Below are 25,879 nucleotides of genomic sequence, written 5' to 3' on the forward strand. Positions count from 1 at the left end.
CTTGTCTGTGCTATGATTGTGCGAGTTGAAGCCTGACTTCAGACTATTGACAGACAGGTGGTGACAGGAAGTTTCTCTTATTCTTTCCTCGCAACTTGAGCCCAAGTTCTCTTTCACTTGCATCGCTACTGAGGTGAAGCAGGCTCTTGTTGAAATACAGCTGCAAAGGGAATCAGTTGAACCACTACAGGGTTTGTGTGGAAGGGGATTCGTACCCGTATCCATCCACCATTCAACTGTTTTATTTCCTGGTTTCATTTTTTTTCTGAATACGCCGATTGGGCCGGTCGACCCTTTGCCCTTCACTCAAATGTTAACAATTAACTATGTTTCTTTAAAAGTGCCTTAGACACTAATTAGGAACATAAAGGGGCAAAAAATGTTACTACAGATGTGAAACAAAACTTTGAGATGAAATCGGTACGTCCAAAATATATTCAACACTTAATTTTTTTTTTTTTTTGTATCGTTGCCGTGCTTCATATCATATCCGCTGTGTTATGTTCATAAGAACTTCCTTGTTATAACTAGTATTACAGTGCTGTGATTAACTACAGGAGAAGCCAAGCCCTCGGCAGCTGCACGTCCCAAACTTCTTTTTGAACAAAAACATTTATTTTCCTGTAACCACTCTTTTGGGAAGCGGTGCACTACACAGGATTTCATTTGGTTGGAAGCTTTAACATCCACAAGTAGTTAACTCACTTTCATTTTTATTATCCAGCTGGCTGTTGACAACCAGCATTGGATTGCAAATACTCCCCATCTTATTATTTCTTGTTTATCTGTATTTCTAGATGGTAATTTTGTTCTGTTTTGTTTTTGTAAAAGGAAAATAAAACATTCATTGTAGCTGCGATGCTGTTGTCGTTTGTTTTTGGAGCTGAATACTGACGCCTGTGCCAGGAAGCAGAATCTATGCTAGTGAATTTCTGTTATAGAAACAGACAAAAGAGACGTTTAATAAAGTGAAATATAAACAATATGATCACATAACTAAAAAATAAAAGGAAATTATTTCTGATATTTAAAGCAACACCATGTAACTTTTACCAAGCAACAGCGCCCTCTGCAGCAAGGTGGGATTAATTCTGTCATTTTGTTCAGTGTTAATGTTCTAGAAGCCTTTTCTTCAGTATGAGAAATCATGAAACTAGAAAACATTAAACTGAAATGACAGAAAAAAAAAAAACCCATCAACACTCAAATCCTTTTCCTCTGGCGCCCTCTAAAAGGTGTTTCCAGTTCACCTAGCCCCACCCACCTCATCCAGTCCAGCCAATGAAAAGCATGTGAAAATAGCAGGTGCAGCTCTAAAAGCTTTGAAAAGAAACAAGTCAATAACAGTCGTCGTGAAAACCACCTGTTTTGTTTAATTTCATAATTGACACACAAAAATAATCTACAAAAGACCAAATTAAATTATAATAACCAGTTAACCACGAAATGTCATTTTTATCCTCCCCCACCTCCAAAGAAAGCACAATTTAGAAGACGTCACCCACTGCTCCGGTCACGACTTCACTAGGACACTCATGGGTTTACGGTTATGGGGAGTAAAGTCAAATCACGTACACACACACACACTCACTCACATACATACTCTCTCACACACACACACACACACACACACATACATACTCTCACACATGCTGACCAGCAACACCCCATCTAAAAAAAGACAACAGTAGCAATCTTTGGCGTCGTTCTCGGCGCTGCGGGTCGGTCCAACACACATGGGGGAGGTGAGGAAGAAGTAGGAGAGACTCAGGAAGAACGGTTTTGTTAACGGAGGTATTTAACAGAAGGAAGGTTTCTCCATCCACGGTGTTCAGACCGACAGCGAGGGGAATTGTTGCTTGGAGTTTGAATGTTAGCATGTTTTTGCAGCCGCCATGACGTTCGCTGTAAGCTAGTCACCAACATACGCAGAGGCCATTTCTGCTGATCTGCGTTTGAATCAGCTGCCAAACTCTGGTTCCTGTTAGCAGTTATCTCTTTTAGTTATTGTTTCTGAATGTTAAAGTATTTTTATAAAGCCCAACGAAAAGGCTTTGCTCATGAAAAACATGTTCACGCATTACTCCAGTTTTAAGCCTCAAATTTCCCTGAACCTTAAGTTAGCTACTTGCGTCATTTTAAGCAGTTCATTATTAAGTGTAACCAGATATAACAATTTTTAAAAAAGATGCTAAGCAGTCTGGCTAATGCCGCAGACATCAGGTAGAGTTTACAAGTGACAACTTGTAAAAAACATTAATTACTCGCAGATGTAATTACAAATGTGAAACAAATTTTCTCCTTGAAAGCTCTGATACATCCGAGTCTGCTCCGATATGCAAGAGCCTGAAAACAAACAAATATGGCCGCTTAACATCGCCATTTTTACTCAACCACATTTAATGATACAGTAACATAGTTACTGTCAATGCACAGTATTTTAACACTGCGTAAAACAATAGATTCAATATATCAAAAGAATGCTTATGCATTGTGTAAGCAGTGAGGAGACAACATATCGACCTCAGATTTGTTTGATGTGACATTTATCGTCACATATTGATATAATCGTAGGCCTTGTCCTGCCCTACATGACACAGCATCTTGAATTGTGAGCTCATGAAGTCGCAGACATGGCAATATTGGAATAATGCGTGAACACTGCTACCATTGCGTTAAAGCAGCATTATCATGTCAATGTGGCATAAAGCAGAAACATTTAATTCACACAGACAAAGCCGAATTGCACCTTGTACTTAATCGCATCTTTCCCGTGATCTTGCGTGCAAACAGTCCGCTTCTAAAATTCACTTCCCAGTCCGTCTGAACACACGTGAGAAATGAAGGAGTCTCAAGTGTCACAACAAGATCATCTACACACATTCACAACTTCAACAAAAAAAAACGTGCTGACAAGTTGAGTAGAGGTTGAAAGCCAAGCGACAACTTGCACTTTTGCATTGAGCGTTTTACAGTCCTGCATAGATCTTTTTCATACTTTATCAATACAAACTAAGGCGTTGTGTTATATTTAGTTGGTTTGAGTCAATAAGCAGAGAAAGTAAATGAAAAATCTTAAATCACAAAAAAAAAAGAGAAGAAAAAAATTAAACAATTCAAGTAGGCTACAATCTTGACGTTTCCCCCTCTCTCACAGGGAGCTCATCTCTCCAGAAGAGGAGCCAGAAAATTTTTCAATTCAAGTCTTTTTTCCAGAAAAGGTCCAGTGTGATTAAACAGCACCAAAAACACACTGAGCAAGAGAGGGGCATCAGATACACTCGCTCGTTATTGTGAAAAGGGGGGTTTACACGTCCTTGCCCTTTCATACAGAATTATCTGGAAAGAAATTAACAGTATATTGTGTATTTTTATGTACATACACACACATTCAAATCAACTTCAATGCTCGCTCGCTAGCTCTCTCTATAGCGCACACACACACACACACACACACTATAACATGTTGTCCCTGTGTAAATTACAAATAATTTATCAATATTAATTTAAGCTACTACTTAACAGTCATTTGTAGGAGCAGAGGTGACCAACAAAATTTCTACAGACACGACAAAGTCCCACATCTGAGACAAAAGACAGAAAAATAAAAATTCATTACTCAGTCTGTTTTTCTTTTTTTTTTTTTGTACTGCAAGAACAAGAGTCCTGTTACTCCGCATAAGCTTAAATACAAATTATATTACGTAGCGTACTACTACTCTTGTCTGTACTGCCACCACCTCGCTCACGCTCATTCCACAGTGATCAAGGTCTGTCATATGTAAACATGTCGACAAAAGAAATTAAACAAAAATAAGCCGAACAAAGGTAAGTGTTCTCGTCATTCACTCCGTCTTGTTCTCATACCCGATTCATTAGAAAATACAGTTACATTAATTCATCATTGCCACTTGTAGCGAGGATAAACTGATTCTCCTATAGGTCCGTTTTTAAAAGAGGCAGTGGAGCTCCGCCCCCCTCATACCACATCATCATGTCACTCAAAGTGAAGATTTCTATTGGTGGAAGTGTCCAGGAGGTGGTGATGTCACCCCACTGGTGTCTGTCTACTGTGCTGCTATTGGTCAGTGGGATTTCCTCTTCACGTCTCCTCCCTGGCTTTGGTTCGCATCTGCGTGAAGAAAGACGCAGATTTCATATTAATAACTCTGTAAGAGATCCAACAGCCTGGAGCATCAACTGATTCTGCTACTGGGCAAGTTCACACAGTGCTCCTCCTCATACCACTCAACAAAATTACAAATATAATAACTGATTAATCATTTGTGTCAGACTTGACAAATCCCATTGTCAACATATCACATATTATACCAGTATATAAGTAAATACTTTATACTAGTATACACTATACTGTATGCAGTGTACAATGTTAAGAGGAAATTTAAGGCAATTAGAAATAATGTCTCTGTTACAGTTTGTCCTCCAGAGGGCGATGACAAGTTTATTTTATCTTTAAAGCTTCCCATTCACAACATATTCTTATAAGTGCTCTTAATAAAAACTAATTAAAGTCATCAATAGCTAAAACGTTAATTTATGATATGTGTTCATTATGAAAGAAAATGTATTGATCAATATTTTTTATTGTTATCAATTTGAAACCCTTCAGTATGTGAACGGGTAAAGGGGAAACTGTCCCTGAGGCACAGACAAGTAAAAGGCTCTTAGTGGTTGTTATGAGTCTGTGGGTGTGTTGTCTAACGTTCATTTACATCTGTGGTCATTTATTTCTATTTATTTTGCATCTCTTTGTGTTACTTCTGGCCATTTGTTTGGTATTTTTCAGTGTCTTTGTTGGCATTTTGCATCTATTTTTATTTGTTATATCTTTGTGGTTGTTTGAGTGATTTACCAACTGTAGCCAGAGCTACAGAGGACAAGCCAGAGGCATGGCAACACCAACAACACTGAAGCAAGAACAAAGACACACAAACAACACAGCAGCTGAGCAGGGGACAACAGGTCGACCTGACACAGACAGATGGAGGTCAGGGCGAGGAGGAGAAATGCAAATTACCTGAGAAAGCAAGCTGCAAGTGAGGAGGTAAGGCAGCCTGCGACCCTGACTGGAGACTTTTATACAGATCTGAGGAGAGATGGAGGGAAGGATGGACAGATGAGGTGAGAACAACAACAATACGGGGGGGGGGACGGACATGTTAAAATGGAAGCAACAAAAGAGAGAGGAGGGGATCAAAGTGAAGTGGCAGCAAGGAGCACAAGTACAAAAGGTTGAGATGACGGAGACAGACACAAAAGATGGAGGGAACAAAGGTGAGAGACAGTGGTGCTTCTTGGGGAGCAGTCATGTCGTCCATCTTAATATACTGGCTATGATTAAAACCATCCTGCTTCATACTCAGTATATTCTCATAAATCTTCACAGAAATGTGAAGAAAAAATTTTGAGTTTTTTTTTAAACTGTAAAAGGCCAAAAGAAACAAGTCACAGCAGGATACAGCCCAGAAACAATTCTATTACCAAATATAATCTATTAAACTGTAGTTTATTCCTCTGTGAAATCGAACTCCATTGTTGTACAGAAACAGGTAAAAACTCACTGAGTATGTTTACACCGACATGTTCCCTCATGAAAATGATCATTGTCACTGTCGTTTATTTTCTGTTCTGTTTCTGTAAAAACTCACTAGTGGACCAAAATGTTTAATAATGTGCTGCTGAAAATACTCAAACTAATCTAGTATTAACTCCTGTCTGAAAATACACTGATATAGAACCTCACTAAGCTAATCTTTGATAAAACCAGATTTTTTACCAATATTACATGTGTCTTGTAAAATGTCCATTCACCAATGCTCCTCTCTAGCCTTTTTTACTACGGGACTCCAAGAAAAATCACTACATGTGACTTGTGTGTCTGCTCACCAATTAGGTCGCTCTGTGATAGGGGGTATCCTGAGTTGGAGCTGGGGGCCGAGCCCATGCCAGCAGCCCCTGGGGCTCCAGGAGGGCTGAAATTGAGCAAGGGGGGGAACTGGAAGGGTAGTGAGACGGGCACCAGGCCTCCCAACATGCCAAAGCCCATGGGCAGAGTGGAGGGGCTGCAGAGGAGGGAGGTGCCTGCTGTTGTTACCTGCAGAAACCACATGCGGTCAGATTATGTTCTCTTGTACTTTGGTTTATATTCTTCTCATTAGAATGAACACTAACCTGTGAGAGGTGTGACGTTGTGGAGGATGAGGCCAAAGTTCCTGAAGCCATCCAGCCGTTTCCCGCCTTCGAGCCGGAGTTGACCCCACCTGCCACCCTCTGCCTCGGCCCATGATTGGCTGAGACTGAAGGTGAAGAAGACGGTGGTGTTTTGGCCGGGTGACTGCAGACAACTGACACCACTCCCTTGTTGTTGAAGTTGATGATGCTACTGTTGCTCGTGGAGGACTGAGGTTTCTGACCTCCAACAAAGCTACAACTGCCCTGTGTCTGCTTCATCTGCCCACTGCCCAACACGCTGAAGGGCAGCCTGAAGGTTTTGGGGGAGTACTGGTGGTGTTGCTGTTGACTGGGGATTATCTGATGGGAAAGTGGGAGCGAGGGCGAGGATGAAGGGGACGGGGAGGAGGAGGGAGGTGGAGTGGGTGCAGGAGGCCGAGGGGTGAGCTTGATGATGGAAGAGGAGTTGCTGCTGTGGGAGGACTTTGTGAGGGTGGCCTGCATGGGCGTGATGAAGTTGGACTGGTGGTGGTGGTGTGTGTGAGATTTAGCTTGAGAGGAGTGTGAGGTATGGGAGATGGGGGATGGCGAGGACACCACTGAGGAGGTGGGGCAGAAGGACTGCAGACTGGGGTGGGAGGTAGAGTTGGAGCGGGACTGGGATGAGGGGGAGGAAGAAGGTGTGATGCTGCTGCTCACGGCGCTGCCGTTGCTGCTGATGCTACCGGCTTTGGCACTGCTCTTAGCCAGTCCTTGAAGAGTTCCCATAGTTCCCAGTATCCCCGCAGGGCTAACGAAGCCCTTCTGATGGGGGGGCAGCAGAGGGGAAGCTGTGGGCGGAGGCCGTTGCCTCTGAGGTGATGGGGAGGGGTGTAGGTGCATTTTGCTACTCCCACCAATCATTGAGCTTGTTCTGTGACTGGGTGATACCAAGGTAACGTGTCTCTGATTCTGGGTTTGACTCACGATGGCGGATCCTTTGATCATACCATAGGCTGCATCTGTAGTCCTGGGGGCCAATGACAGGCCTGTAGCCTGCAACCGAGCCATGGAGGAAACAGCTGAAGACGAGGAAGAGGAGGTAGAAGAGGAGCTTGGTAGCATTGTTATTGTTATTGGCAAATTCCCAGCAGACCCAGCTGCCAGTGGAGCGGCTTCCACCTTAGACAGGGAATGATGCTGAGTCGTGGATGTGACCGAGGCAGAGAGCTGAGACGCTGCAGGGTAGTGAGGGGTGACGGGAGGAGGAGAGGTGGTGGGGATTTGCAGGGGTGGGGGCGACAAGGGGCTGTCTGAGGGCCCAAGGCCCTTGGACGCATTGCTGAGGAGGGCCAGAGCGTGGGAGATGGAGTCCAGAGAGGGAGCGGTCAGATCCTCATCCAGGGAGTCCGACAGACAGATGGGCTCCGAGGGCGAGGAGGAGAGGGGCTGGCGGTTGGAGTTCAAAGCAGATGTGGAGGTGGACAGAGACGGTGTGGACATCATGGTGAAAGGTGGTTTGTGGATCCAGAGACCCTCCTGAAGAACAGAAGAGGTTTGTTGAGCATCAGTAACAAAGAAAACGACCAGTTTATTCTCAAGTTTACCTCAGTTACATCAGAAAAAACTTTGTTTCTAATTTCTTTTGTTCATCAGTTAACGAAACTCAAAACAGCATCAACAAGGTTTATCTGTTGCCTTGTTTAAAATGTTATAGCCTTCATTTTATAGTTTGGCTTTTAATGTACAAAAAAACATCCCAAAGTGATGAATTTTGTTGCCAGTAGCATAATATAAATTCAAAGAACAGCAGGTGGAATCATTGGAATTAAAACTTGGAGCAGCAGAATGGTGTGTATAACATGACTCTGCTGAATTACTGATGAAAGTAGTGGAAATGTGCATTATACAAAATGAGCCACATGAGCTGTTGAAGTAGGCTACAGGCCGTCATATTATATGAAATTAATCAGAGTTAGTCTGTATCCAGAACTGAGCCAATGTGATACAATGGTGTGATACTTTTTAGATAACATACAATGCATGGTCTGAGTTATCACTTACCTTGGCTTTGGCCTTGGGCCCAGGCACCATTCTCCTTTTGACACTGTGAAAAAAACATCAGCAGATAAATATTCAGCCTTTTCCATTTCCATTTTGAATTCAAGTTCAGTCTCTGAAAAATCCCACAGTGGTTTGTGTGAGTGAGGAAACACAAGCGGTTTGAGATAAAGTTCATACTCACAGGTTTCCAGTGAGGTGACTGTGAACAGCCAGACTCTCCTTAAATAAAATCCTAAGCAGAAGAAACACAAAAAACACTGTTAACTGTTGACTGAACAGACAGTGAGTGCATTCACCTGCGGCTGAGATACTAGTTTACCCATACAACCACAGTACATTATGAATTAGCTACACTGCACATGATAACAGCCACATGTCTCCAGCCCACAGAGGACAGAGTGAGAGTGTTAGATTGACCAGTCATGTATTATGGTTGGTTTTATGTTTTGTGTGTGATATAACAATTTTAATAACTTTTAAACTATTTCTATTAACATCTCAATAAGATCAAAACTATTGGTTGTTGGCGTTTTACTATCGATTGATTCTACCTTCTGATCTCATTACGCTGCATGACTTATGTGTACAAGCTCTGTACTACCTTGGATGGATCCATGTGCTGAACAGTTCATATCTTATACTTCTCCCTGTTTCCTTTGCAGGACTTTAACACTGTCTTGTGCAAACATATTTTGTTGTTTTTGCTGCCATTTCAGTGACTTCCCAAACACCTGCACTTAAGAATCAGCCACTAGGGTAAATGTACATTTTCTTAAAAATGAAACTGTTAATTGAGCTCAACAGTCACAGCCTCTAAATTAAATTTCTAAATGAAACTTCTAAAGCTAATGTTTTTCAGTGTTGTATCACTGCAAGACTTTACTCTTTAACACCTCATCACTCAAATCATTCAAATCAGTACAACCTAAGCTTAAAGGTTTTGTAAATCAATAAACCTTAATAAATAGGAAAAGCATTGAAATTATATTATAAATTAAAAAGAAAGAATCTAAAAACATGTACAAAATATATCTTAACACCACATTAGTTATTTTAACTATGGTTTGAACAGGATCATGCAAACATTAATCTCCCGTAGGCAGATAAGGGAAATCCCCCGGTGCCACAACCAATTGTTACCAGACTTTACATGACTTGATGAGCATAAAACATGATGAAGACTAAGGCCTTAGCTTTCCAGAAAAAAATGTTTTTGTAGCTATTATATTTCAGATTAATTATAGCAGGATCATACAAACAACCATTAACCACGCCCAGTTAGGGGCCACCTACAAGACATCCATTCTCGGTGGCTTTAAATGTCATATCAATATGCTATAACCCTGTCTTTGGTTGAAATTATTTTCTATAGAAACTAGTGATTGTCTGAGCCAGTAAATACACAGACACACACACAGACCTGGTCTGCATCCAACCCTTGGGCCATAGTGGTTTGACCTCATTCTCTAAGAAGGCCTTGAGGTACTCCTCCACAGACAGAGAGCACTGGTTCTCCATGTCATAGCAGCTCAGCTTCACTCGCACCAGGCTGCACAGTAGGTTCCTGCAAAAAAACACATCTCCAATGAAACACATTCAAGACTATTAAAATCTAAACTAGGCTGCAGGTGCAGAGCACATAATGATGGAGGGAGTCAAGTGTGAGAATCACTGTGTGAAAAAAAATCCTAAAATGTCAACGCTGTTGAGAAAACGGATGATGATTGAAAAGTAGATGTAAGTGAGTGTCAAGGTTTTTGTCTTTTCATTGGCCACTGATTCTTTATTCAATATTTCCACTTTCATGTGGACATAAAATTCCGGAATTGCCTCAGTGACAATAAGGATCCTGTTTGGTGAAGAAATAAATCTGTCATGGATTTATACATAAAAAGTGAAGCAATGCTGTTGAAATATTCAAAAATAATTCTATATACAAACCATAACAGGTTTTCCTGAGGATGTTTATCCTGAGACTTCACCAACTAATACTAACAGATTTACTTAATTTTCATAACTTTCAAAACCTTATTTTTCTCCATCCCAGTAACTTTGAGGAATCTGAAAGGCCTGTGTAAGTTTACGTGATTCAAACACCAAAGGTGGAGGGTGACAGGAAAGATAAAAGTGAATGGGTTTGAGAGAACACTTCAGAATAGAGTGTCAAATCATCAAGCGCCAAACACAAACTGCAGCTACATCTTTACCTGAGTTTGTCATCCCAGACAAACTTCTTCCTCGGGCCCATCACCCTTTTCCCAGGTTTCTCCTCATCCTCCTCCTCGGAGCCGTTCTTCTCTCCCTCCTCTGACTGCTGCCTGCAGGACCCACACACACCGTCAATAACATATAAACACACATACATAAAACAAATGTTTGAAGAAACTTAATTGGAAATTCTTAACAATAATAATTACATTCTTGTGTTTGTATGGTCTGGTGTCCAGATAAAAAGGAAGAACTATGAAGACACCAAGCTTGCAAAAAACATGTGGGCTAAAATTCGAATACAATTTTTAACTATTCTCTCAACATTTACTTGAACAATTGTCCAACTTTAATTTTTGTATGTGTTTTTTCAACTGGTCAAAAGGAAGGAAGCAGTAGACAATGAAAGTCAAGACAAAGTTGTTTACTCAACCGTTTTCTGAAAGAAAAAATTAGTTACTCACTTTGCAACCTTGGCCATGCAGTCCATGTTGTATTTCGCTATCTGCTCTGGCATCACACTGCACACCGCCAGCTTCAGCTTCAACAGTGGCGCCCGTACTCGGTCATCCTGAGGGAGCCAAGAGGAGGAGGAAGAGTTAGAAGTCAGGGTGAGGAGGAAGTGAAAAGGTAAAAACAGCAACAGTGTGAAAAAAGAAAAAGAACAACGAGATAAACAGAAAGTTAAAGGAAAACAGAGGGTGTGACAGTATGTTGATGTAATTTGTCAATAATACTTTAATGGTCCATGACAAAAGACATTTGGAAGCCTGTTTGTCAGAGCCAGTCGTTGTCGCACTTGTCTGGCGACACTGAGATCCCTGCACATTAACCACTGAGGCAGAGAAGGTATCCACCTTCTCTGCCTCAGTGGTGGCGATTAAGCTTTATAACAAAATAATGTGGAGACACTAGAGGATCAGATTCGGGGTTTGACCAAAGCTGAACAAAGCAACTCAACTGCTCAAAAACATGAAATACAAATCAGAAAATGGAGTGATGCGTTTGTTATGAAAAATTCCCAAAGAGCTGAAATGTTGTGGACAAAGACGAGAATTAATTTGTTGCCAAATGAGACAATAAAAAAAACAACACTGGTGTAAATCCAGACATTTTCCTGAAATTTTCTAGAAGGGCTGTCTGTCTGTCTGTCATGTCCTGTCTCATGCATGCACTACCCAAGTGTCTCCCCTTGCCTGTCAACATTGTCACACTTTTACTTTGTAGGCAAAATTCCTGAAAAAGAAGTGATTCTATGACTGCTTCTGCCATGACTGACATCAGCACCTACGGTACCTGTGAATGTTTGTGTCAGTCCAATATTATGAAAAAAGAAAGAAATACCTAGCATGCCAGATATTATTGCTAACAGCCCAGTTTTGGACTGCGATCCACCAGTTGCCGACCACTGGTTTAATGTCTAATCTTAGATAATTGTTCCTCTCTACACTGAATGTGGATTTTATTCTTGCAAAGCTTCAATTCTAATCCTCTACAAAATTGAACAAATGTAATGATGCATGAATCCATTTGGAGACTGCACTTCTGATATCTTCCTTATGTACAGAGGATTTAGCCCTCCCTGAATCTGACTTCTTGTGTCTAGTGAGCTATCAAACAAACAACCGCAGGAAAGATTTGTTTTCTAGTAACATCCTAAATCAATGTGATGTGGATTCCTCACTCACCTGGATGTTGAGGCTGAGCTTCTTCAGCCGTTTGAGGAGGGCTTCTTTGTTGCACGGCACAAATGCCTCCATGTGCGAGTAGATGTCTGAACGCGCCTCGCGAGGCTGCTCCTGGACCTGCAGCTCGATACTGAGAGGAGGAAGAGGAAGAAGTCAGCATGGTGGGATACACCAGGGACAGACAAATAAAAGGACAGGATGTGGTGAGGGAGATAAAGAATAAAAGAGGAACTGAGGACTGAAGGGCAGTGACGGAGGAGTGAGGAGGAGGAGGATGAACATAAATAAAGTTGGTTGAACAAGAGACTGGAATGGAAATGAGTAGCATGTCATTAACACAGACAAAGGGAGAAACACAGAGACAGCAGAAGAGGTGATGAGGGAAATCTGCTGAAAATGAGTGAGAAAGACTGAAAGGGAGGAGGAGAGAGTGAGCTGGGATTTGGCTGACTGTGATTTAAAAGCTGTCCTACTCACTCCAGGAGAATGTTATTCATGTCCAGGGTGAAAAATTTCTTCCTGCCCTCCTGATCAAACTGCCTCGAGGCCTGTGGGAGAAAGGGTTGAGTCAGCAAACAGCACTGTTCCATACAGCACATATAAATATACATATATCTGTGGAGCTGAGCCTCTGAGGACATTACTGACAGACACAAATACTTCTTCTCCACCTGCCTGATCCTGACCTTATTCACCAAGTTCTAATTTTAACTATACATCTCATAAATACACTCTGTCCACTCTGCACTGCTGAGAAAGTTCTCCATCACTCAGATTAAATGAGGAAACCAAACGAACAGGGAGGTCTCAGTCCACTTAAAGGGATAGTTCACCCAAAAATGAAAATTCACTCATCTACTCACTACTATGCCGATGGATCACAGCAGACATTTAGGCTAAAAACATGGTGTAAATGACGACGTTTCAAGTCAAATTTGAATGTTGGGGCTTACGGACACTTGGATGCAACCACAGGAGCAGTATGGAGGCATTTTATGATGTTTTTCTGTTGTATTTTTTACTTTTGAAGAAGTGGTCACCATTTACTTCAATTGTATTGGATTTGGCTGCAACACTGTTTACCGCTGAAACTCCTAAAGTGTTTTTTGGACTCAAACACTTCACCCACCCCTTCATGGGCATAGTGGGGAGTAGATAATGTGTTTCATTAGTTTCATTTTTAGGCGAACTAGCCCTTTAAGCTGCTTTCAGCATTTTCCTGAAATTTTTGGGAAATTGCTTATGTGAGGACACAAATGTGGGAGTCAGTTAAAATGTATGAGTGAACCCATGGGAGAATACAGCAGGAAAATATCTGGAAAATTCCACACGAGGGAGTGGGCATGTTGATTTCTTAACACGTGATGGCCGCAAAACCGAACATTATGCCCCGTCTCCTGTATGCTCTACCCAGACAACACCCCTTGGCTGAATGTTCTGGACATTTTCCTGTTGTTGTGAATGCGCCTGATCCGAACAATCTTCTGTTGCATTGTTCATATGTGAAAGGCAAATTCCAGAAACTACCTTTTCCAGATCTCATGTCTGAAAATGGCTTTAGAGGGAACTCTGTGTGGTTCACTTGTGGTGTGAAGCCACAGGATTTGTTTTTGATAGTAAATTTGTGGTTTTAGCTCATAATCATAAGTCATAATCAAAATTTAAACTACTGTCAAATCCACCTTCTGATCACAGGAAGTGTCCTGATCTGTATAAAACAGTGGTAACATGTGTGCATCATCAAGTGCCTGAAGGGATTTTTTTCTGATTCATCTGAAACAATAAAGGAATTGCAGTTGTTGTGCTTTTGTTCTTCTCTGCATGTCAACAGCTCCTAAGTAAAAAGTGAATGGACGGTAGCAGCTACACTGTAACAAACAAACCAAAATCTATCAAGATCTAAGAGGAAATATTGGACGAAAAAAAACCAAACTACAGGTCAAGTGAAGTGATGAATCTCCTTCCTATATGCTACCTACCTATTTCATTCTTTATTTCTCCTCCTCACTCTTCTCTTCATCACCTCAGTAATCCCTCACTTGCATCTCTCTTTTTAATTGCCTCTCTCTGCCGCTCTTTACATTTCTACCAACAACTAGAAGAGATTTCTCAGCTACAGTTTGACTCTGTTGCTTTGAGATATAGGAGCAACAAAAACATGAAAACTTCTTCAAAAGTAGAAATTCCAGCCCTGTTACAGTTACATAAAAACCCTCAGGGTTATGCCTGGAGCCGATACCTAGAAAAGAGACTATTCTCATTGGTCTGAACAATAACAATAACATTTTATGCCACTTTCTCCTCTGACTGGCATTTGTGTTAAACGTCAATAAAAAGGCTTCGCCGGTAATTGCAGCCACCCACAGCGAGGCTACAGTCGACTCACCGCCCGCAGGTCCTCGATGCGTTTAATAAGAGGAGCAGGCAGTCCGTCAGGAAGCGGGGGCGGAGAAAAAAGTCCACTGGAGGATCCTAGGCTGCGCCCTTGTCCCCCTCCTCCTGTTGTTGTTGTTGTTGTTTTATGACCCGGAACACCAACTCCCAGAATGCCATTCTCCCTGGCCGCCACCATTGCGTGCTGCTGATCAGAGTCCGACAAGCTGAAGTCCAAGTCGCCTAGGAGATCCTGCAACTCCTTCTCGTTGGCTGAGCCCAGCAGTGACATCACAGCAGGGTCTGAGGTGAGGTCTGTCAGTGAGAGGTCGTTGCTGGCTGCATTGCCCTGCGGGTGGGCAGAGTTAGAGGCTAACAGGTGGTTCGTAGAGTTGGCAGAGTGTGGTTTGTTAGCCAAGCCTCTTGCCAGACTAGGGTGAACCATGGTGGGGTTTCTTTTCTTCATCTCCTCCTTCTCCCGGGTGAAGCGGCGGAGCATGGCTGCCAGATACAGCGAGTCCTTCATCAGCTTCTTCCTCTTCTTTTTCTCCGGTCGATGGAGGTTGAGAGTCGTCACCCTGATGAAGTGAAACACAACAAAGCCTCTTTTTTAGCAAAATGTTAAACGTTCAGTGTGTATGATTTAGGTGAAAGGGATCTATTGGCAGAAATTAAATATAAATAAAATTAATATAAAATAATCCTTGTGATGCTTTCACTAGTGTTTCATCTAAACTGACTGAATTGTTGTTTTCTTTACCCTAGAATTGGCCCTTTATATTTAAATACTTTATATTTACATCAGGAGCGGGTCCTCTCTACGGAGGCCGCCATGTTTGTTACAGAAGTCCAAACTGGACAAACTAAACACGTTTTGAGTTTTTATGACAACTGAAGACTACCACAGGTTCTCTTTCATGTTTGGAAGGGGGGGCATTCAGCTGCAACATTCAAATTCACCACTAGATGTCACTAAATTCTACACACTGAACCTTTAAGACATGTTTTGACCTCAGACTGCATTAGCATTTTGTTTTCAGCCTGAGCTCAGTTTTTTCCTGGTTCGGATCAAATTCAGGATATCTTTACATGGAACATGACAAATATGTTCATCTCCCTCTATACACAATTCTAATCGTATCCACATTATTGATCATCTATATGAAGTTGCATCTTAATTCCTTACCATTCCGCTCATATAAACCATATCCTATGTGACCTACTTCCTGCCAAATTAATATGATCACAAATAAACAATAAATATCAAATAATACTCAAATACAAACCCATTACACCTTGTATCATAACCAAAATAATAATAATAATAATAATAATAATAATAATAATATTCTTATTAGACTTATTCCTGGCACCTACACCCATGTTAGCTGCTTTCTTTTTTGGGAGAAGTTATATCATTTTGTTTTTGCCTTAAGAAATACATCTGTTCTGCTGAAGTGATTTCAGTCAACACAAATGCTGCGCTAGCGGTTGCTATGATCAGTTACATTTTTTCTTTTTTATCAATTTTATGTCGACTAAGTTGATAGTTCTGCAAGTACACTTACGACTAGTTCTTTGAGAATGCAGAGCAATATGAGCATCAGTCCAGGTCCCTCTGTATTAAACATGTCCCACAGCTTGTCTGCAGTACACCACGCTTTATTATCTCAATTAAAACATGGTGTACTCAACAAGAGTCCTGCAACATGTTACAATCGATTTAATCGACTTGTACACTTAAACTTATACATTAAAATTCATGCAGTCGACAAACTAAGCAGGAAGATGAAGTCCACCTTAACCTCTAACCTATGATCGGTAAACAGGTTCTCTGGCTGCTGTTAACAGTTGTAAATGGGCAGATGTGAGAACTGGAGCCAGACAACTTCACTCTTGTATATTTTTCATAAATCTGCTAGCCCACCTTCAAAATCCCAGGGAGCGAACTAAGACATTTCAAGACGAACAATAAATGAAATTCCTGCTACGAATACAGCAACACACATTTTCAGATGGCAAACTGAGGCATCAACACACGCTGACAAAGACGAGTCAGAAACACGGGAAGAGCATGGAACCGTGGGGATTCTGAGGGATTAACCTGCAGTCTGCTGAGAGAGAGCTGACACACAAACACACACACATATACATATATATATATATATATATATATATATATATATATATATATATATATATATATATATATATAAAACATCCATTTCATAACAGCACAATAGGAATAGCTGCTGCTATTTTTGGATGTTGTTTTCGTAATGGTGGCATGTTGGAGTATTGGGCTTATTTGAGCGTGGATAATGGACCATTTTCTAGAAGGAGGCTCTGGCTTGTCACAGCAGAAAAGAGCAAGACACAGTCAGCATCCCTGCCTCATGATAGATGTATGAGTGGGTTTGCACAAAGGCAGAGGAGTATAATGTCACACAGGGTGGTGGATTATTAGCGGAGTAAAGAGCGGACGAATGCGTCATCACATATTCACAGTGGCCTACAAATCCATGCCTGTCCAAAAGGTTGACTTTTCAAAAACAGGAGGAAAAACTTGGCTATTTACATAACAGTGTCTGTGCTTTTTTTACATTTTGAAGAGACTCGTTTTCAGTCGCTTCGCTTAATGGAAATGATGCATTTGATTAAGTGAGAGATTTTTTCCCGAAGGTCTATTTTACAGATGCATGGAGAGTGATGACTTTAAGACAAGAACTTACCGACATGGCAGGAGTTTCAGCTTGCTCAGCCACTCAGGAGCCATTAATTCCTCTTTTTAATTAATATAAACCCCAAAACTTAAATGCACAAATCCACTTTCACCAACTGGAACAAGACAACCACAAAAATAGAAGCCATGATTCTTACCCTTGTTTGGGTACTCTGTTCTTTTTCAGGTTCTTCTCTTCCAGATTGTTAACTTCTTTCTTTTTTCTCTTCTTAATCACCTGTTCCTTGTTGTCATTTGGTTTCTGAAACAAGAGCACATAGATTCCGTAAGTCTAAGCAGATGACGACAATGCACAATGGAAAACATTTCTGAAAATCAATTCTGCTTTAGAAACACACACAGTGATGTGTGTGTAGCAATGTATCCATAAAAAAAATACTCTTGATGCTATGAAAGATAATGTCTACCTCTATCTCACTGAAATGAAAATCAATGAAAATCAAGCTCTTGTTGAGAAGACAATCGTGTGTCTCAGCAGGACTCAGCAGAGATTCACAGTGCGTTTAGGCATTGAACCAAAAAATTTATAAGTTCTGTGATACATTACAATGTCCTGAACTTGGCACAGGTAGATCAGGATATATAAATGGGATGTCATGAATTAAAAAGATACACTTCAATATAATTGAAGTGTATCTAAACCTTACTTTTTGTAACAAAATAAGTTACTTTGGCTGTCAAGAGAAACACTGCTCATTCACTTTGATTTGGATGACGGCATGTGTTACTGAACTGCATTGTGGTTCTGATGTGTGCCGGGGCTTGTGCTGCTTACCGCATACGTTTTCATGCAGCAACAGAGTCATCGCCAATCAAATTGTGCTTAAACTAACTTTCAAGTGCAGCTGCGGGCCAATAGAATAATTTTGATGCAAATAGGAGGCAGCTGGCTAACCTGGTGTGTGGATCCCCCCCCCCCCCCCCCCCCCCCCCGTGTACATCTCTTTAGCACTGAATTGATAGCTATCATGGCACAAAAGCCAGATATGTTGTGTGTCCCAAGCATGACACTGATTTGTCACTATGACAATCGCGCCACCACCAGTTGTTGAGCACAGCCACTATCCGTCATTAACACGGCGCATACGCATGAGTCCAGCATAACTGGCTGCTGAAAACCTTGAGGTGTTAGAAATCCTCCTGTCATGAAGGTTACAATGTGTTGATTCAATTGTATGGTTAGTTTGGAGGCTGCAGTTTGTGGTGCAGATGAATTGTATTGTCTTTCCCTGAAATAATTGTATTTTTATGTGCAACATACTGACATCAGTGAGGATTAGCTAAATGACAGAAACAACTCTATGTATAAAGCAGCAGACTATGTGTAATCCTTATTTCTTGTAGATACGTGCTTTCACGAACCCTTTCTCACAATGTCAACATTAAAAAACATGAATAAAAACAAAAGGTGTAGTCTCACCTTGTCCTCCTCGCCCTCTGACTCAGATGCAGCTCTGAACTGAAGCGTGCCAGTGTTGATGTAAAATCCCCCCAGCTTTGTGGTCAGGGAGGCCGGCACCAGCTCATCATACTGAGAAAAATAACAACAGAAGACAGTTTGTGGTATAAGATCACTGGACACCCAGAGACAAGAAAGGCTCTTACATTAAAAAGATATGTGGATATCATCTCCCTATTTCAAAACATGCTGAGTAACTGATAATGTTTTTCATCATGATTTCACAAAGCAGCCCAAGCTCTTCTGCGGGTCAGTGAAAATGGATGACTTGGGCGCCAAAATAAATAATATCACTGAGAAGAATCACAGAGCCTCAGGCCACAGATGAAAACATTTTTCCATCATGGAGCAAATCCAAACAGAAAAAGGGTCAAACAGTCGCTGCCAATGGGAGAGTGCAGAGAGAACAGCTATCAAAACAAAATAACAAATATCGTATTATGGCAGAGAATCAATACAGAGAGCATTATCATAGCTATTATAGACAGATATCCACTGAATACTGAGCAACAAACACTAAAACATAAACAAATACATGTCAGTGTGTGGACGAAGGCTGCACGTATGTTTTCATGAGTCATGAAGACGATTTTAGACTGTAGTTTCAGGTTGGTTTTAATTAGGGACACGTGTCTATCTTTAGAAGTGTCTCTGAATGCACTATTGAAAACAGCAAGCCGGGAAATGAACATTTAACCAGAGGAGAGTCATATCTGCAAATATATCAGCCGGTAATGAGGGAGAAGGGAGATCAAGGTTCGATGTCATTATAAAGACTACATAGAGATATCAGACTAAATGAAAGTGACATCCTGGGAATAAAATACACACATAAGTTAAAAATCATAAAGCAAAGAAGACTCACAGCTTCTGAGTTGTCGATGAAAGGGTCTGTCTCGTCGTAGCCAAAGCCTATATCGATCAAATCTTGCATTCTGTCCTTCTTCTTCTTCCCTATATTACCCTAAAAAAAAAAACATACCCAAATACTAAGTTTTCAGTTCAAATATAAGTTGATTTAAAGTTTGGCCCTTTTCATTTGGCCCTTTTGTTGCAGCGATTTGGTTTGTGTTTCCTAAAACGTACAAAGAAGACAACTACAACTTGAGCGATATTGGCCAGCCCAATATGTAGGCCGATATCAGTGAGAGACATTATTTATTTATTTATGTATATATATATATATATATATATTGCTATCAGCCTAATAATTGAGTGTTAATTTGTCTGAGTTAAATGTCCCAATCTTGCTTTTTGTTATTGTATTTATTTGAAAATAAATATTTATTTGATTTTAAAAGTTAAAGATAGATGTCGATATATCCAGTATTAGTCAGTGTATAATTTTAACACGATCAGATGTTTAACAATTGCAATAAAATAAAAACTCACATATTTGTTTTCAAACTTTTTCGCCATTGCCTCCACCTGGAGCTGCTCTTTCTCGTCGTCGTTGAAGGGGTCGTTAGGATTTTGGACTGAGGTCACTGTCGGAGGTTTCTTCTTTGCCTGGAACAAATATTGAAAATGTTATATTAAAGATCGAATGCATGTTAAACAGGGTTAAACAGTTTCAATGCTGGCCACAGTGAAACACTATCAGCTTCAGCAGGGTGTCACTGAGCATGTGTTTACATCTCAAAGAAAACCAATTATTATATATTATTATTGCCATGAAACCTAAATAACCTGCACATGTGGTATCTTTGTAAAAACGCTGACATCCAGTTTACATGCACAGCATAAAAATGTTAAATCAATTAATTTTACACAGCTGAGTCCATAATTGAAACAATCAATATCATTATTATTATAATTAGTAGTAGTAGTAATAGTATTGCCATGAAACCTAAAATAACCGAATCCAGAAAAAACTAAATATACCAAACATGGTGCAGAAATGATCGTCTTATGAATTCCAATAAGAAATGTTTGATTATGCTGTGGTTCACAAACTTTTCTTTTTGTTTTCTTTAATCCAAATTCCCTTTTGAATAAAACAACATTTCAGCCCTAAACAAAGTGCGCAGGATCCAGAAGGAGCCCGCGTTTGATGCCTGAGCTCTGACATTTGCCATCATGCTACATCCTGGTACTTCCATCATCAGCTATGCTCTCTCATCTATCTATCACCCGCAGCCACAGGGCCAGGCTGCATGTGGCATTCCCAAGTGCAGAAATGGCTGTGACCGGGCTGTTGCTGGGCAAGTCAGCGTGAACAGGACACAGGTAGCGGCACGGGATCCGCTTGATGTCGGCATGAGAAGGAGCAGGAGGCGGTGTTTGGTTAAAAGGCTCCAGTGTGTTAGAGAGCGGCTGAAGTTGGAGAAACACAGCGAGAGTCGACTCTCCGCATGAGTGGAAATAGAACACAACAGTGCCGCTGACTAATGGTCACTTTCAAACCACCTCCTCCTCCTCCTCCTCCTCTTCTTCACTCAGCAATGACAAGTCCTCACACTTCAGCCATTAAACCAGCTCCACTCGGCCTCTTTGACTCCACTTCCACAGGCGGCTTCCTACCTGCAGGTTCTGGATGAGTTCTCCGTAATTAAACTCGACGGAGGAGCGGTCGTCGGGCTCGGACAGCGGCAGGTTGAGTCGCATCGTCGTCCGGCTCTCGGCTCCTCCTGCCTTGTCCATGTCGTCGCCGTCGGTCTTGCCGAGGCGACCGTTGCTGCTGGCAGCGCCGCCGCCACCTCCACCTCCTGCCCCGGTCGCCGCCTCGACCTCCCCGGCTCTGCCGAAGCTGACGTCGGCCCCATCCTCCAGCCGTCGCTTCCTGGACTCCGCGGCTGCCCCGGCTGCGAAGGCCGAGAGGGTGACAAATTGCACTTTTCTCGGTTCGGCCATTTGGATGAGCCGCCTGCCTGAACCTCGCTCCGGACAGACAGCGACAGCGAGGAGACGAGCTACTTCGCGAAACTACTCCGAATTGGTGGATTGAAGACGGAGCTCCGCCGGCTGCTCGGTGCCTACTCACGGCTCAGGGCCTCCTCCGCACCATGCGACCTCTAATCCAGGGGATGCGACGGTGGCGGAAAAGTAGTTTTTTCGGCAGCTCCTCGCATCCTCAATCTGCTATGGGACCGAGACATTCACAGGAGCCATCTTGGGTTTCGGGAGTAAATAAAATATCAGGAGAGAGGGGTCGCTGCGCATGCGCACACGCACCGAACGGAACCATCGTGACACGAGGAAGGGGCGGGGGGAGCGTCGCCTCAGCCAATCAGCGCGTGCCCCGATCTTAAACCCGCCCCCGTCACAACAGGCGATAATAACAACACTATTAGTACTATTATGACCTTTATAAAGTGCACACAGACACACACAGCTCCCACTTCTCTTCTCTTCTCTTCCTGTCTGTCTGCTGGAGAAAATGCAGAGCTGTGCGTTTTTCTGTCCTACAATGGCAGCAGCTCACACGCACCAAATCCTCGAGGGGAAGCACAGGTGACAACACCCTAACACAGCTCATCAACTTCACTTACACTGATCTCCCCCTGCTGATCGACCCCCACCACAACGGTGATCTGCTTGGATTAATGATGGTTGATGGTGCAATTGTCACATAATAACGTTCAAATGCATGGTTAGACTAATGTGGGCCTCTCCATCTCCTCTTCGGAAAAAAAAAATCCCAATCTATGTGAATATATAAATATTTTTGATTCATTTATTTTTCAAGTGTCATCATTGGGTCAAACCTCTCTCCCAATGTATGTGACTTGGTTTCCACATTACACAGAATGATCCGATACTGCCACCAGAGATTGCTGTTTTTTTTTTAAGGTGAATCTCAGATTGCTCTCTTTTAGAGATACACTGTAACAAATTTCTGTAGTTTCTACAGTAAAATTTTACAGTAACTTCTTGTTCTGTCGTTTTACGATGTTTACCTGTATATCGCAATGCATCATGGGACAAATATAATTACAGTAGCTAACAGCATTTTTCCACAGTAACACATTGTAAAATTACAGGCAAGTTGTATTCTGACTGTAGATGGTGCATGTTACAGTTAAATACTGTTGATATCGATTGCGTTGCACGAGGCGGTTTGAAAGACGACCTTGACATGAGAGCATGGGAGCAGAGGAGCAACAGCCGTGTCCAGCCACTACGTAATACGTAAGTTGAATGTTAATTCCCTACAAAATTAATATGGGCTTCAACTTTGTTGGGATGTCATTGTAATAACATTGTTGAGATCTTAATTAAACCAATGCTATTGTTTTCAGTTACTAAAGTGACAACTTACTAAAGTGAATGACTTAAAGTGAATCAATGGCATTTGAAATTGAAAAGCTAGTATGCAACCCTGCCAGGATGCTTTGTTATTAGAGGAGCAGTTAAGCTCAGTAACATCGCGCTAAAACTAGCATGCTAACGCTAGCGCGCTAAAGCTAGCATGCTAGCGCGCTAGCTGGGTGAAATGGGATTGGGCCTAAATTGAACAGTCAGTGACTGCAGTTTCCCATTATAGTAGCTAAGTCGTGTTTTGAACATAGAGACATTTGGCATTCATCTTGTCTACTTTATTGTGGGGGGGCAGTTGGCTGTGGAACTTGCTGATCTGGGTATTCACAGGCTAACAGAGGTAGTCCAGGGCTCAAACTACATGTGTGTTAAGCAAGAAGATCTCCTTGATTATTGTCCATTAATGTGTACAAGCTGAATGGCACATCAGTGATTATATTTCACCACTCCCTCCCAGATATATACTGACATGTCAGTACTGGGGGAGGACATCAGACAAGCTGTGGTGGTGGTATTACACAGCCTACCAGAGGTCAAACTACAGTCCCAAGCATTGGAGTGGAATCCAGATCTGACCTGCAGTTCATCAAAGAGGAGGATCTCCCTGCCAACATCACACCTATCCAGTGTCGGAGGCTTCTCAACGCTTGGCAAACCGAAGGTATGTCTTAGATTAATGTTTATAAAGCACTTAAAACAGAAAAGCTCATTTCATAAAATTAAAAGCTGTATATTGTGATCCACTATGCATGTTAATTTGCTAATTTATGTAGGCTAATGAATGCACAACAAATTATTTTACTGAAGGTTTTGGTTTTCATTTTTTGTAGTAGGGATGACCTGCTGTTTTTTCCCGCAGATCACTGATCATCTGTGAGCCAAATCGGCTGATACACTGCAATACCGTTTTTTTGTTTTGTTTTAGCAGGTATAACTTTTCAGGAAATCAGGAAATCTCCAACCAGAGGACCTGCTGCCTGAGGTTATGTTGATGCAACTATATCACTGCTGGTCAGCTCATGCAATCTTGTGAAGTTTTGCTTTTCATATTAAATGGGCAAATGATTATCTTGTCTTGAACAACCTGATGGATTCTGCTCCCTCTTTTAAAGGAGCTGCCGGCGCAGATTTTTCATGAAGTTTCTTTTCGTGTGATTTCAGATGTTTCGTTGGAATCAATCCAACCAAAGGCACCAAGACGGCAAAGCTGGTCGGCCAAAGAAGTGGGAAGGTGCGTGAAAACAAGAACAACTCTGTCAGTCCTCACGTCTCTTCTCTCCTCAAGAGATTAATGGACTTTGAATGGTTTTGAGTGTAAGTCAAACATAAAGAATGAGGACTGTTCTCCTCCTGACTATGTGACTGGACATTGTTCTTCTCTTAACATTTTATTAGTATTTACATATTTTGCTGATATATTAAGATTTCCAAAACACACTGAAAAAAGGTCATCTTTTTTAGCTAGTTAGCTAAAAGTTAAATTATACCAAAAATGATGTGACCTTCTTCTTAATACATTTCTACCTCAGGTCCTGGTTTCAGATTGGGCCTTTAAGCCGAGTATGTTGTCAGTTTTAATAATGTTTGACTATGTTGAAACTCTGGTCAATGTGAATTCCACTGGGTGGCCGGTGTCCAAAGATGTATAATTTACGTTTAAGAGCTTTTCTGAAAAAAAGGACACCATGTTCTTAAAACGATGTGAAACTGTATTGAGTGTCAATAAAAGTTTTATTTTGTTGCAGCTCTGGCTCCGTTTTTATTTAACAGGTGAAAAGACTTTAGTGCAATGTAGATGAATTTTGGATAAACATTATGCCTGGTCTCATTCAAAATACCTTACAGTATGCATAATTTGCAAAACTGCTAATGTAAAAAAATAACTAAAACAATTGTACAACATCATATTGTATTGTGAAGTATTAACAGCTATTTATTGGCAACTTTAGTTGCCAGGTAACTTCTGTAATCTGAATAGAATACAAGGTAATGTTGTAAACTAGATTACAAGTAATTGCGGTTTTCTGTAAAAAAAACAAACAAGAAATTGCTGTAATTTATATACAACAAAAAACTGTAAAACGTATACTGTAATATACTGTAATTCTTTTTACAGTAATTTTACAGTACTTTATTGGCAACTTTTTTGCCAGGTATTTACTGTTAATTCTACAGTCAATTCTTTACAGTGTAGGATAAAATAGATCAGTAGAGTGAATACCTCCTTCAAGGCACAACAGTCCACTTAAATCCCATCAAACCATACCAAATTGCACACACTCATAGACAGCCGTTACCTCAATGTGCCGTTTGTTTTCCATTGAGATCAATGACGTATTGCTTGAAAAATTCCCTATCTCTCAATACTAAAGAGAGTGAAAAATAAATCCTGGATCTGCCCCCTGATCCAGATCCACACCAAATTCAATGGGTTCTTCCCTGACCCACACCTCACCCTTCCATTAAGTTTCATGGGAATCTGTTCAGTTGTCATATACTTGCTTGCAAACATACAAACCAACAAACAAACAGACAAGGGTGAAAACATAGTCTCCTTGGTGGAGGTTAAAAAAAAAAACTTGACGAGAGTGTGCAGGTTATTGAGAAATCAAATTGAAATCACCTTTAGCACATTTTGAAGGACGGGGCCAAGGACTGATGTGATGTGACACATCATGTTCACTGGTACGCTCATTAAAGTCAGATTTAAAGTGAGCTCAGAGAAAATCTTCACCTCCACTAGATCCAGGGTCAAACTCTGCTCATGCATTTTCTGCACAGTGATGGTCACATCACACCACCAAAATAGATATTTTTTAGTGGAAGAACCAGACATGCTCCTATTTACAACAAATGGTGTGGATACATTTAACCGTGACAGTGATATTTAAATTTTCTGTTGTTCTCTGGTAG

General features: G+C 41.2%; 1 protein-coding gene across 2 annotated transcripts; it reads right to left on the reverse strand.

Moving 5' to 3' along the window:
* Window positions 1-1,350: 1,350 nt before the first annotated feature.
* Window positions 1,351-21,874, reverse strand: ubn2a (ubinuclein 2a). 2 transcript variants are annotated; one of them, XM_034582784.1, is made up of 18 exons: window positions 21,230-21,873; window positions 20,099-20,215; window positions 19,572-19,670; window positions 18,668-18,778; window positions 17,385-17,488; window positions 14,518-15,082; window positions 12,609-12,679; window positions 12,132-12,261; window positions 10,908-11,014; window positions 10,443-10,553; window positions 9,656-9,799; window positions 8,417-8,467; window positions 8,236-8,278; window positions 6,193-7,710; window positions 5,908-6,115; window positions 5,039-5,107; window positions 1,624-4,132; window positions 1,351-1,586 (listed from the first exon to the last, which is right to left on the reverse strand). In XM_034582784.1, the coding sequence occupies exons 1-17, from the start codon at window positions 21,557-21,559 to the stop codon at window positions 4,086-4,088; spliced, it is 3,825 nt and encodes a 1,274-aa protein (XP_034438675.1). In that variant the 5' UTR covers window positions 21,560-21,873; the 3' UTR covers window positions 1,351-1,586; window positions 1,624-4,085. The 2 variants fall into 2 exon arrangements, with proteins under 2 accessions (XP_034438675.1, XP_034438685.1); XM_034582794.1 differs by lacking the exon at window positions 5,039-5,107 and having other exon boundaries at window positions 21,230-21,874.
* Between the last annotated feature and the right edge of the window lie 4,005 nt (window positions 21,875-25,879).

Source organism: Hippoglossus hippoglossus, chromosome 1 (assembly GCF_009819705.1).
Source record: "Hippoglossus hippoglossus isolate fHipHip1 chromosome 1, fHipHip1.pri, whole genome shotgun sequence".
NCBI classification, from domain to species: domain Eukaryota; kingdom Metazoa; phylum Chordata; class Actinopteri; order Pleuronectiformes; family Pleuronectidae; genus Hippoglossus; species Hippoglossus hippoglossus.